This window comes from Drosophila sechellia, chromosome X (assembly GCF_004382195.2).
Source record: "Drosophila sechellia strain sech25 chromosome X, ASM438219v1, whole genome shotgun sequence".
Taxonomy (NCBI): Eukaryota; Metazoa; Arthropoda; class Insecta; order Diptera; family Drosophilidae; genus Drosophila; species Drosophila sechellia.
The window spans coordinates 5,137,158-5,151,950 of NC_045954.1; the positions used below are offsets into that span (position 1 = coordinate 5,137,158).

Below are 14,793 nucleotides of genomic sequence, written 5' to 3' on the forward strand. Positions count from 1 at the left end.
GCCACCCACTCGCCCATTAAAAACGGCACCCAACGGAGCTGTGCCGGCAGGCATGCTTCGGCATTTAGTGGCCACATCTCTAGGGCTTCAGGTGTTAAGCCTCTTCAGTTGGAACAGCAGGTTATCACGGGGAAGCTCTCTGTTGGGCCATTTTAGTCGATTTGCATGTAGTCACAAGTGTGCGCCGTTTTGTGTGAGTGCGAAGTATGTGCATCTGTGCCGTTCAGATCGAGAGTTATCAGTTGGAAGACCCAGCACAGAACCCAAATCCCAAACCCAAGCCCAAGCCCAAAGCCCCTTTCCAATCAGACATTCATGCCCCTACAGAAGGAGGTGGAGAAGATGAAAAAGTGCAGGAGGAGGGGGAGGAGGTCGATGAGGCGGAGGAATGAGAAGGAGGAGCAGAAAGAGGATAAAGGAGTATTATGAGAGGAAAGCAGTTTTTGAACCGATGCCGAAGCAAGTGTTGTAATCGAATTGCCAAAACTACTATCCAAACTATTATTATTCAATATTATTCATGTCATTGTATATTTCAAAATTATACCCCGCAGCCCCCTTAACAAAAAAATCTATCTACCTATCTATCTATCTGTACCTTTCAATCTATCTTACTATCTCGCTCTTAAATTCTATTGAGGACTTTCAATTCGTTGCCCAAAAAGATGAAAACAATCCAAAAAAATAAAGCAAATTACTTTCCTCCTGAATTTCAGTTTCTTTCTTTCTTCTTGTTTTGTTTCCTTATCGAATTTGTTTTTTATTTTTGAGTTTTGTAATTGAATTATTTAATTTATATTAATTTATTTGGTACTTATGCGTATTTTTTTGAAATACATGGAAATTTTCTAAAAATATGAAAAAATTTACCAAATTGTATTCTTAATTTTTCTGGAAAACAAAACCAAAACAAAAATAATAGTAAAAATTTTTACAAAAAATGTTCACATAATTTCACATCTGTTTATTTGTTTACTCCACTTCTCACCCTTCTTCTGTATCCACAAATTGCAAAAAAAAAAAAAAATACCAACAAAAATGTATGAAAAATACCAAACAACAAACGAAAAACAACCGCAACTTGAATACGCATACGAAATACGCACTACGCATCTGAAATACCGAATTCTCTATATATATTTTTGTATACTGAAATCCGCAAAAACGTTAAACCGCTAACGAAACATATCGAAACGGCAATTAAAATATCAATTAAACCAAACCAAAAAAAATAAAACGTATCATAAATGATAAAACGAACTGACTGAAAATCGTACCCCATTCCCACAATGCCGATCAATTATAAACCAAAAAAAAAAACGATACGATCCAATACGATTCAATTCGATTCGATCCGCATAAAAAAAAGGTTCCACGATGAGGAGCACGCGAATTTGCTAAACTCCATGTGGCTAACGGCCATCACATTTCTGTGTGTCGGCTACGGCGACATTGTGCCAAACACGTACTGTGGACGCGGTATCACCCTCACCTGCGGCATGGTGGTAAGTATTTCCTCAAAACCTCAAAAAAAAAAAAAAAAAAAAAACATAAAACAAAAAACCTTTCAAGAAATACCAAAACCAAAGACTCCCAGAAACTCCATTTATGATACCGATAATACATTAAAAAATACCAAAAACAAAGTAAATGAAAATAAATAGCAAAAATAGAACAGAACAGTTGCAAAAATGTATATATATATCTACATATATATATATCTATATACAAACTATAAAGAAATTATATAACCAGATAAACAATAAACTAAAACAACAACAACAAGTACATACATCATCATCAACAAGAAAACAGCAACAACAACAGCAAACAGCAAACTTTCATGCATAAAAATATGAGAAATCAAAACCCATCGCAAGCCAAAGAGGAGTAGTAGAATATGAAGAGAAGGAGGTGGAGAAGAATGATAATAAAAGGGGGGTTGCCCAGAAAAGTAGCCGCCATTGAAGCGCCCCCGAAAAAAAGAATGAAAATAATACAGAACAAAACAGAAGAGAACAGAACAGAAAACGCCCGCTCCGCACATACATATATAGTATTTTATAGTAATTGTACCTGCCAAATCAAGCCAAACACACGCACGCACACACACACACTTCGCTCTACACAGAAAACAAAATATGCCAGATCTCCAAGTCTCCAGCAATTCGATACTTATTTGTATTTCCTGCGGAAAATGCCCGTTCACAGATATCGATAAATTTAGAATACAAGTCTGGAATTCTATGAGCATAAGTTCAGTTACTACAAATATTTTACAGTGATATACAAGTAAAAATCACTGATAACGTACAAAAAAAAACTTCCTCATCTTCTGGTATATGTGCTTGTGTTTGTGTATTGACGAACGTACAATTTTTATTTTCTGTGTACTTGTGCGGGCGTATTCCCTGACCTATCTTCTCGATGCTCTCGAAATGCTAACCCCTCCTCAGTTATAAATTCAAATTCAAATATCCAAAATCCATTATGGTGGAGCCTCCCGCCCACACAAACAGGAGTATGAACCCATATCCATTTTTCGTAGCATACATTCCAGCTCACATAGTTTAGAGTTAGATGCCGTTTTGTCTGCCCAAAACGTCACCAAAAACAACAAGACCCAAAAAGCCAAAATAAACTGAAAAAAACGGAAAGCAAATGTCGAGCTATAGTTCTATATCTATAGCCATCTCGCTCTATCTGGTTTTTGTTTTCAGTCAGGCTGCGATTACTACTCACACACAATTACACGAGTTCTCCACCCACTACCCCACACACACACTCTGGCAATCTGTTGTAAATCATCACCAAAAAAATACATGTATATGTGACCACCCACCCACTTTGTATGCGTGTGTGTGTGTGTGAGTACTGTATTATTACCATAAGTATACATTATATATATTTAAATATATGTACATAATCACCATGTGTGCTTGTGCGTGTGTGTTTTTGCAGCATTAAAGAGTGCAGATAACAATGTAACTTTTCCCCTTTGTCCTTTTTTCTGCCAGCGAAAACTAAAACAAAAAATCCTGACACACACACACACAAACACGTATGTACTTTAAAGAGGAAGCGGAGGAAAAAACGAGAAAAGTTTTCGCTTCCTGGCAAAAAACAAAAACAAAAACAAAATCAAAACAAATCTTTTCTGACAGCTCCGGCAAATTCTATTAATGTGCAGACTTCGCTGTCTGTGTGAGTGTGAGTGCGCAAGAATGGCTCTGTGTGTGTGGGCGTGTGTGTGTGTGTATGTGTGAGCCTTGGAAATTAAATTAAATTATTTTATGCACCCTAGAAGCCTTCTTCATTAAGAGAATCGAATCACTAGAATTCATCAAAATTATATACATATGTATATATAATTTCAACTCTCACTTTTGTACAGCAAGCTTTAATCGGGCAAAAAACTCCCATGGTTGTACATATATACATATATATTAACGGTTGCGTACATAACTGTCAACATCTCGATATATCCAAATGCCAAAAATCACCCCCTCTCCCTAAAAAAAAACAAACAATAAATATATTGAAAGAAACCAACTCCCATGAAACTCTTTTTGGACCACTGTATTGTGTGCGCTCACCAGTTTACTCGTCCATTTGTTGTTAATCTCGTTTTTCTATATGCAGAATGCCCATTCTAACTTTTACTTTTCGTTTCCACAATTGTTTTTCCTTTCGTTTCCGTTTGCCTTACTGTTTTTTTTATGTTTTTTTTTGTTACGATATGCGTTCGACTTTTGCGTTCTACTAATTTAACCAGTTTTACCTGTGCCAGTTTAGTTCTTAATGGATTCTTATAGTTTATTTTTGAACATTAAGCCAACAATACGATATTTTTCTCTATCTCTATTTCCCTTTCATTTAAAATATAAACGCGTGTATTCAATTTGACCCCTGAAACTGAAAATGAAACTGAAACTGAAACTTCAACTGATTAAATCCATAAAAAAACCATAACCAATTCAAATATATATATACCTTTATATATATTTCGAACGAAACAAATGTATATGAAAAAAAAACCAAAATATATAAACGCGTGCTGGTTTATGGAACAGATTTCATGATGAAGAACATGCGAATCTTTTGAATGCAATGTGGCTGATAGCGATAACATTTTTGAGTGTTGGTTTCGGTGATATTGTTCCGAATACGTACTGTGGACGTGGTATCGCTGTCAGTACAGGAATAATGGTGAGTTTTTAACAACAAAATATTACCAACAATTGCACACAACATAACAATCAAGAAATATGTATTAAACAAAAAAAAAAAAAACAAACAAAAAAGAAATATTATTTAAAAACCAGATGTTTGAAACTAGAACAGATATCACGTGTAAATAATTACATACAATGCATACGAATGTTTACCCGCCCACCACAACCGCCCCTCGCCGCCACTTTTAATATGAACACAATGATAAATCTAAACTCACCTGAATCGTCAAATTTCTAGTTAACTGTACATACATATATCAAATACCTAGATGAATCACCAAAAAAAAGCTTAAACACCTCAATTTGAGGCGACAACCTAACCGCATGTTTTCAGCCTGAGATCAACTGAGATCAGATTGAGCCATTTTCGAGCCCCAAAAAGTCTGAAGTCTGGAAAAGATCTGGAAACCACCGACCATACCCGTTCCAAATAAATCGCAGATGAGGCATAGTGAACAGTATAGGAATCGAATTAAATACGTATTTTCCATTCTTCTATCTCTCTTCACCTTTTATCCAGTTCTGCTTTTGTGTGGCTTACTTTCTTCTCTCGCTCTCTTCCATCTATATATATGCCTATATTTCGATTATTCCCACTACTGGTCGTATGACTATCTGCTTATTTCTTAGACTTTTTGAGATATTTATCATGTCGTAGTAGCCAAAATAACCAAAGTATAAAAAATGCAAAAAAAAATTAAAAAAAAAAAAAACAAACAAAAGTAATAAAGCTATGATAGATATATCCGTTCCTAACTTGACTATGAATCGTGATTTATGGTTTCAACTTTGTTCCCTAGCTAATTGTTTCGTACTTATGTGTGTATGTAACTCTAATCCGAAATCTAATCTAAACCCCACATCCAACTCCGTATCTCAAAACTCCAATCCAAAAACGTTGCTGCATTTCAATCAATCCCATCTACATCGTAATTTCAATTAGAAGATAGCCATTCCAATCATCCAAACTCATTCAACCCACTCACCCATTAATCATTCAACCATCGAGAAGCAAATAAAATAACAAAGTGAAAAAATAGAAGAAAAAAAGAAAAGAAAAGAAAAGAACCAACTGAAACATAACATATATACATGTTGTAACATCCATAAAATTACTATATCTATTGTGAGAGCAACAACAAAAGTTCTGGACTATATAACTTGATAAACAAAAGCAACTTTCATTTTGAATGCATAAACCAAAAGTGAAAATAACCAACTGGCATTACAGATGGCCGGGCACCCAACCCCCAAAAACCACTTAAACTACCCACTATCCACAAAAAAAAAAAAAATAAATAAAGCTAGCATCAGAGAAAATGAGTGCAATTGTGTCACAATTAAGAAAATTGCCTTTGACCATTTGCCAATTTCAGCTAATTTGGCCACATTTCTTGTCTTCTACGAGTGTGGCGAGCTGGTCATTATATTTCACACGTACTTATCTTTATTTTTAGCCTGTCACTGGCAGTATTTCTTACAATAATAATCATAGTAATCGATAAATATAATTTGGATTTGTTCAAACGAATATTGTGGAAATTACTCAATCGGTAGTAGAGAGTCATATTAAATATAACTAATTTTTACTGCTTTGGTAACTGACCAAATTGTATAGACCAACTAAATGCACTTACGGAGTTGGGTGTCCGGGAGTCCCAGATCCCAGATCCCAGATCCCAGATCTTGAATCTCAGATCTCCCATCTCAGATCTATGATCTTGGATCAGTTCGAAACTCACCTCAGTTGCGCGCGCTTTTCGAAATTCAATGCCTAAACTCACCACTCTCCACGTCGTCGTTGCAGGGCGCCGGCTGTACGGCTCTACTAGTGGCCGTTGTCTCGCGGAAACTGGAGCTGACCCGTGCCGAGAAGCATGTGCACAACTTCATGATGGACACGCAGTTGACCAAACGGGTATTGATCGTGTTCCAAGTCTCAAGATTTTGATCCGATTCGTATTGATCCGATGCGACGTATCATATATACTATATAACGAATACCACATCAAAAACCATATACCATGTACCATTTATATACATATGCATTCTAATTACTTTGTATACGTTTCTTCTTTGGACCAAAATTTAGCTGAAAAATGCTGCGGCGAATGTTCTGCGTGAAACTTGGCTCATTTACAAACATACAAGACTAGTAAAACGGGTTAATCCCGGCCGTGTAAGAACCCACCAAAGAAAGTTCCTTCTAGCTATATATGCGTGAGTATTTTTAGAGATCTATCAACAAACAATCAACCAAACAACCAACCAACCAACAACTAAGAACAAATACCAATCGAAAAGATAATAACTAAAAGAAAAAGAGTGCCTAATAACAACTAAACCCAACTTAAAGCCAAAATGATATCAGATCGTGTAGAAGTTTTCGGGTCTTTGGAATGGGGAAATATCATTGGTCGTCTCTGTTTGTTTATGTTTTGTCTCTTTTCTGTCTCTCAGTCTACATTTTCGTGAAACTAACTCTCATTTGTCCACATAACTCCCTCTGTACGTACTATGTTTGTCAGATTAGCTAACAAAATAACAATGAAAATCACTGTCAGTTCGCAAAAGTAACCCTGTACTGTGGCCCCCCTTCATTATTAGACTCATTCTTGTGCCCATCAATAAAAAAGAAAAGAAAGCTTTGGGAAAGCCATCCATCAGAATCTGTACATACATCCGTACGAAAAGAAAGTAAAACTTAACGAAAAAAACAAAACAAAAACTAAAACGAACTAATCAAAATACTAAAAACGATAATACCAAGTACTAAACTGAAATGTTGAAACCACAAATGATTGAACTCGTTTTACTAGCCTGTAAATAGGTTGTAAAGCCCTGTTTTTACGTTATGCAATAACCGAGACTAGCTACATAACCTAGCATGCTGCGTTAAATATTCTAGAATCTCGTATCTAAAACTATCGCAATATCATCTGTGCTTTTGCCTAGTGCCCAGTGTCATATACGATATCATTTATTATCATACGACTGCCTAATGAACGAATTGAATATGTTACACAGCATTCCATAGCATTCGTAACACCTGAATCATGTTGTCTGTCCAAAATTCAAACCGTAATTCATTCCACCGAATCCTGTGAATCGTCTTAGTTCCATCCAACCGCCCCACTATTTTCACACCGGAATTGGCTTAGGGATCAGCCGAATGATATGATGATACTTTCACGATACGATTTTCTGCAATTTTAACGCCCGAATATGGACTTTTTTCCTACTCCAAAATAATCCTTCTATCAACTACAACACAACGAATTCTACACACCAAAAAATAATAATCAAATAAATAATATTTTCAGAGAACTCTATCTAATAGCTGTGTGATTCGAAACAAAGAAAAAATAAAACACAAACATTTTATTCTAATTATAACGTTTCGAAGCACTCTGTTATCTATTGGTCCGATGTGTAAATATGGTCTATTTGCGTAAATCTTGTGTGAATGAAAAGTGAGTTTTCGGCTGGACGAAACGAAAAATCTTTTCCAACACAAAAAAAGGAATAATCGTGTGTGAATGTGGTTATTATGTGAGAAAAGCCCTAATTAGTGTTATGTGTTGGCGATCTATCATATTTTATTTAAATAATGTTCTCTGTAATATTGATGACTCTTTCAATGCGATTTAGGTTGCGAAAAGTTAAAATGGATCAGCGCAAACTAATGGATAATGCAAACACAATAACTGACATGGCCAAGGTAGCTATAGAAGAGAACTGAAAACATACAATCGAACTTTGATAATCGTACACGAATCGATAACTTACTTGTAGTCAGCGATGTTTCCGATACACAATTTTCCAAATTGCTTGTCGCTTGTTTTGTAAGAGTTATTTTATTCCATCGTGAATGTCAAAACGAGATTTAATTAATCAAAGTTCGAATGTGCAGCTTTGTGTACAGTATTCACGTCACATGTGAATGAGCCGATGTGCAATGCATGTTTGTGATTGTGTGAATACCATTCGCAGACACAAAACACGGTCTACGAGATAATATCGGACATGTCTAGCCGTCAGGATGCCATCGAAGAGCGTCTAACCAACCTAGAGGACAAAATGCAGAGCATACAAGTATGACAAACAATCGGGAGTGTTGTATTTGCCCAGTGATTTACTTACGCCCACACCAACCGCACTGGTGACTTATATTTGCAGGAGCACATGGAAAGCCTTCCAGACCTATTGTCTCGATGTCTGACCCAGCACCAGGAGCGGATCGAGCAGCGGCGGAACTTTTTACATCCTGACACAGCTGCAGTTGCCCCCATTCAAGCGCCAACGCCCCAATCGATGTTCAATGCAGCGCCCATGCTGTTTCCCCATTCTAGGTGAGTCGCCTCTCTCTCTCTCTCTCTCTCTCTCTCTCTCTGTCTGTCTCTGTCTCTTTCTCTGTCTGTATCTATCTCTGTCTATGTCTATGTCTATAAGCCATGTCCATTATCCTCATCCACACGCACACATATGTATGCCAATGCCATTAAAGCGAGACTTGTGCCTGTCATTTCAATTTGTTTTTGTTCGTTGTCTGCGAGTCGTTTGTCTCCTGGACGGGAGAATTGGGGTCCCCACATTCCAGAAATCCATCCATCCTGTCATCTTGCATACTCATTTGTATATATATATTCCGTAGTTGTCCATTGCACACACTTGATTCCTCCAAATTACATCCCAAGTCCCGGTGGCTACCCAAAAGAGAAATAAGAAACGTCTTCTATGCAAGATTCAAGTGATTTAAGACTTTGATTGAGGAAATTATGGCTTTTTTTAATCAATCATCAATAGGAACGGTCAGGCAATAGCCATTACTTGACCGTTTCTATTTTTTTTTATTTATAATTTGTATTGAAAGATGATATCTTTGGACGAACACTAACTGCAGGGTTTTCAATTTACCACTTTTTCTTTATTGACTCTTCATGGCTTTCCAACGCTCTGACATTTCACGATTTGCATCGAATCAAACCATCGCCATTAAACTAAACAAAGAAAAAGAAATGAAACTTTTTATTTATTTTGAAAAGTGTACTTGATAACGACAATTAACATACTGCTTTTTGCATAGAAGTGTTCCCTCATCCAATAACGCCGCTGCTACTTACCATTGGCCAACAAGCCCTATTTTGCCACCTATATCTAGTAGAACACCACATTTAGTGCCTGATACTCACATGCCATCAAATGGATCTGCAGTTAATAGCTACGCATCTTCCAACAAATACGGCAGCTGAATATCAGAAAGAGAGCGCTCCAACTCCGTGATTAACATCGAGATGCTAACAATAAGGCCGGATCGATTCTGGCCAATCTCATCCGCACCCCAAAAACCAACATCAACATTCACATCAACATCAATGTCTACGTCAAAGTTTAAACCCGAATTCGAAGTGGCCGAGACAGCGCTGAGGCAACGCGTGCTATCGCCGTCGTTATCGGAGTTTCAATCGAACTCGCTATCGAGACCATCGTCACACACGCAAGAGCACATTTTGCAACAGCTCATTGGGCGGGATAGGGAGATGATACCGATCATACCGATACCAGTGATACCGGAGGACGCCGAATCGTTGGCAAACACCAATACGAACAGCAACAGTTCGCCCGATCAGCAGAATGTGCCCATGGCTATAAGTACAGTACCGCCATCGAGTTCAGCGCCCGCATTCACAGCGACCGGAAGCGGAGGTTCGGTGGCCGGAACTAGTGGTGGCATTGTGAAATCGATAACGATGAACGAACCGATTACGACGGGGAGCGGCAAGCCGATTGCCTCAAATAAGTTTACTAGGAAAAGAGAACGTGTATGCAATAATAGTAGTTAATAGTAGTAGTCATAGTTATAGTAATAATAGAGGTAAAAGTAATATTAGTAATTCTACAAGTCGAATTTCGAACTCGGCCTTTTGTAAATAAGCCTCTTCGAGATGAGAAAAAAGTCAAATGTTAGCATATAGATATTAATATACAGAATACACACACTATGTATCTATATCTGTATATGGATATATAGGCCTCCCCACAAAACATCCAAAAGAAAGCAAAAAAACAATAAGCGAAAACCAAACAGAATATATGTATACATATATATGTCATTGTGTAACTTTTTTTTTCTAAGTTTTAGGTTTTGGGCCAAGGCAGCCTGTACATGCATACTAAAATACTTAACATAATATAGCATGTAGGGAGCGTATGTGTGTGTATGTGCATGGGAGTGTGCGAATGCGAGTGTACAGGACCAGATTGGTAAGGGAGTTAGGTCATATGTAGGACATAGATCGTAGGGCACCAGCATGTAGAATCCACGTATATAAACGCTCAGAAACAGCAACAGAAACAGCAATAGCAAACCCAAAAGATCTGGCACCAAGAGTCCATACCAGTAAATTCGTATATCCCTTAAAGAACTGCAACCCCCAGCACTTCCGCTTCCGGTGCAGCCAACCAACTGCAAAACATCCACGAACATGGCAAATTCTAGTGTCCGTCTGTCTCGAATTTGTGTACATATATTGTATCCGAAGGATGTGTGTCTGACCTGACTGTGTGTGCGAGGCAAGTGAAAGCATAAGCATAAGAGGAACCCATTAAAGCCCCAACAATTATACACAAAACGAGCATGACAAGGAAAAAAACAAGAACTAAATCCCCAAAGAAGAACAATGAAAAACTATCTAACTGTAAAGTGCATGTTGCGAGATTTAGAAAACAGCAAAAACAGCGAAACCAAAAACTAAGAGATAGCGAAAAAAAGAACCCCAATAACCGAGGATAAACGAAAAATAAACACACAAGATGTGAGTTCTTACTTAACATCTACATACATACTATGTAGATCTGGCTTTAACTAAACTAACGAAACAAGTTTAAAGGAAACAAGTTTGTTGTTGTCTTCTTTTTCTACACATATATTAAAATATATATAGTATATATACATACATATATATTTTCGTTGTTGCTGTTTTTCGCCCATTCTTTTCTACCAAGAATTATGAACTCAATTAAGAACCTGAATAGCTTTTGAATGAAGTTAATGACGAAGATACAGTAGCGTAGACTAAACTTAGTAACAAATGAGAAGGAAGTCGCAAAACGAACTATTTAGTATAGTCTACATACTAAAGTGAACAATTTTAATTGGAATTTTTGTAACATATTAAAGTAAATCCCATTAATATACAAGCTAGCTGGCAAATGTGTAACAACAACGGAACAAACTACAAGCTCCAGATAGAAAATAATAGTAACGAACCGAAGTGAACGGAAGCGAGTTGATAGAGCAGAATAATAGTGTAGACATAATAGCAGAAGTGGCCGAGCTACGTAAAGATTTTCTAAAGATTCTAAAAGGAACATTATATATACTATATATATATACTATATATATATATATATATATATATATATACTTACTATAAAGTATTAACTGAGAGCATCGAAGTTATTTAAAGTAAAAATCAAAGCATGAAAACTAACAATTAGGTAATGTGCAACCTTCTAACGCTTTGTTAGGTTCCCAAGTTCCCAAATTGAAGACAAATGAGATATACAACTGAATTCCCCGAATAGTGCCCCCACCTTCCAGCTCCCCAAAAATTCCACCCATCCTCGCACAAGCTCCCCAATTCCCCCGTCAGTGAGACAGACTCTGCATATTATACAGAACCAGGGCCAGAAAGGATCAAAATATCTGTAAACTGTAGATTATTTAGCCATAGGATGCAGTCCACTTTAAGCCAACTAAGAGCATCGGAGTTTTAACACAATGATTTACCACATCTCCAAGCCCCTGGCCTATGTTTTGATTTATGAAAACGAAACTCCCCGCAACCAAAAAGTTTCCCAACTGTCTGATAGGTCTTAACTTATATGTATTTGTACAACTGAAGGCCCAGACAAAAAAAGAAATGAAAAGGGAGAACAAGGAACAAGTAACAAACCAACTAAATGAACCCTTAAACAAGTGTGTGTATACCTATTTATAATATTGAATATTTAAATTGAAATGAACGTTCAAGACTGCTGTCAAAATAGCTTTATCACAATAAATAACAAAGATCTACACAAGACGATAACACACCAAACACAACAGAAAAGAACAGAATAGAACCGATCAGAACAATACTAAGGATATCATTATCGATTATCGAATCGGAACAGATTATCGAACCGGAAACACACAGCAACACACAGATTCAGATACGCGGTATGGAATGCGGCCAGCTTTAACATTATGTATTCATGCATATTTGGGTTTCAATTCTACAACAACTTAAAACGAATACGCAAAATAAAACACCGTTATTGATCGATATACAATTAACGATATACGGAGTCGAATCAAATCGAATTGAATTGAATTGATTAATTGGTGCAAGAACAAATTCCCGTTTGAACTGGTTTCCTAAGCCCAACAAAATACCTTTTAACACGAGATAAAAACCAAAAACTTTGATATGAGGGACCGAATTTCCAAAGACAGGTCTTTATTATACAAAATACCGAAGCAAAAGCAAACCAACTAACAATGAATTCCTAAGTAACAACATTTAACAGTAACAATTTATAATACGCAAGATTTTAAGCCGCCTTAGAGCTGGGTTCCAAACAAAAAAAAAAAAACTAAGGCACACATTGAAGGATCGTATTGCACCATGTCCTTGGTTGACTTTCGTAGCATTTTAGGTCCGAGTTCCACGTCCAGCTTTGTGTTAAATTGTCCATTTGTGTTTTTTTAAACTAGACTCACATCGAATCGAATTGAATCGATAAATGTTGTATACTTTCTTTTCCTCAGCGAATCGTAGAGCTCAAGGGGTACTTCGAGAATCATGCTTCAACCGTAACTCTTCTAGCCAAACCAGGTCCAATAGAACATATATACATATGTATGTACATGCATATGTATGTATAGCCCAGTCAATGCCAATGCTAATGAAGAACTCGATTCGTGTTTTCGAAAAACGTTTCGAACCGGATTGTGACGAAGCAGCCATTTTGGTGTATTTACACGATAGAATCTAGAAAGGGTCCTTCCCCCCAAAATATCCCCCACACCCCAATCCCTCGGGGTATGCAAAATATATATGGTTACATATACAATATCTAGATATACAACACACATACATATACTCGTATATACATGTACAGACGGTCTATGAGGTGTATACCCAACAACCCAAAAGCCAGAAACCAAAAAACCCAAAAAAAACCAAAAAACCCACACTAATAAGATCATATTTGACTTTATATGTATTATAGTAATGTATTCAGTAGCTAAATCGAAAGCCGAAGCAAAGACCAATTTATTAACAACAAACTAATAAGGAAAACCCAACTGGAAAACAATTATTATGTTAATAATAATATGCGAAACAATTTTTTATGGAGAAAAAAGAAGAGAAAACAAAAGATGAGTAATGAAGGTAAACTAGAATGCATTGCATGAATTAAACGAAGTGGAGAAAAACTAATAGAAAGCAAAACTTGAATAAAGCTAAACAAATGTCAACTAAAACCAAACTTTAACTAAACCTACACTAATGCTAAAACTAAAACTAAAGTAACATTAAATTAAACCAACTAAAAGAAAGAAGATTTAATTTCTAAAAGAAATAAAGTAAGAAACTAAACGCAAAAAAAAACAGAAAAAATTCAGTGACTAATGAAATAGTTTATTTTGAATTTACTGTATTGTATAGTTAAATTTAACAAGGGAAACAAACCCCAAACAAAGTATATTGTTATATCTTATCGAGGAACCGTGTTTTGCAAAAGCTTTAATATAATATTTAGGGTGCCTACATTTGCTAAATTAGTATTTTACGATTTAAAAACCAAGGAACAAACAAAAAAAAAAAAATAAGAGAAAATAAATACAAATACTAAAACCAACAACTACATACACGAAATAGTGAAAAGCTTGATTAAAACGAACCCAAAAAGTTAGGAGCCTCGATTTCCAAAACGAAATACACTGAATATAGAGAAACCGAAATCGATACCAAAACAAATTAAGAACAGCTAAAGCAAATATTGTATTTGTATTTGAGATATGAATTTTAAGAATGTTTATTAGACTTACGATTTGTTATTTTGTATACATATATATATTATATGTATTATGTATGTAGTATAAACTGATCTGATCTGAAGACGATTGTAATTGTTTTTTTTTTTTTTGCTCATTAAGCAATTACCTCATAAGAATTCCCACTATTTATAGCCAATTTACCATATTACATAAATCAATTGATGTACTGTTAAAATGTACGACCCCCAAGAAAGCGAAAGAAAGCAACAAGCAGAACTATTCAATGAAAGAGGTCAACGGAAGTCGAGGGGAGATAGGAAAACTCATAAAACTGTAAATTATTAATTAATAAAGAAACCAAAGAGAATAATTGAAATTTTAACAATAATAAAGGGCTTTGTATGAAAGAAAAACAAACGAAAACTGAATAAAAATGAAATAAAAATAAAATAAAATCAGCTTTTTTCTACATTTGTTTGGAAAACGGGGCGGATACGTAATATTGAA

At 36.0% G+C, this 14,793-nt stretch overlaps 1 protein-coding gene across 15 annotated transcripts in view; it reads left to right on the forward strand.

Moving 5' to 3' along the window:
- Window positions 1-14,573, forward strand: part of LOC6612412 (small conductance calcium-activated potassium channel protein) — a 60,583-nt gene extending 46,010 nt beyond the window's left edge. For 6 of the 15 annotated variants that reach the window (XM_032726531.1, XM_032726533.1, XM_032726535.1 and 3 more), the window contains 7 exons: window positions 4,074-4,209; window positions 6,043-6,153; window positions 6,328-6,455; window positions 7,887-7,956; window positions 8,229-8,330; window positions 8,415-8,587; window positions 9,322-14,556. In XM_032726531.1, coding sequence (XP_032582422.1) covers window positions 4,074-4,209; window positions 6,043-6,153; window positions 6,328-6,455; window positions 7,887-7,956; window positions 8,229-8,330; window positions 8,415-8,587; window positions 9,322-9,487 — 886 coding nt within the window. In that variant the 3' untranslated portion in view covers window positions 9,488-14,556. The other 9 variants (XM_032726530.1, XM_032726534.1, XM_032726536.1 and 6 more) reach the window with 6 other exon arrangements.
- The last annotated feature ends 220 nt before the right edge of the window (window positions 14,574-14,793 follow it).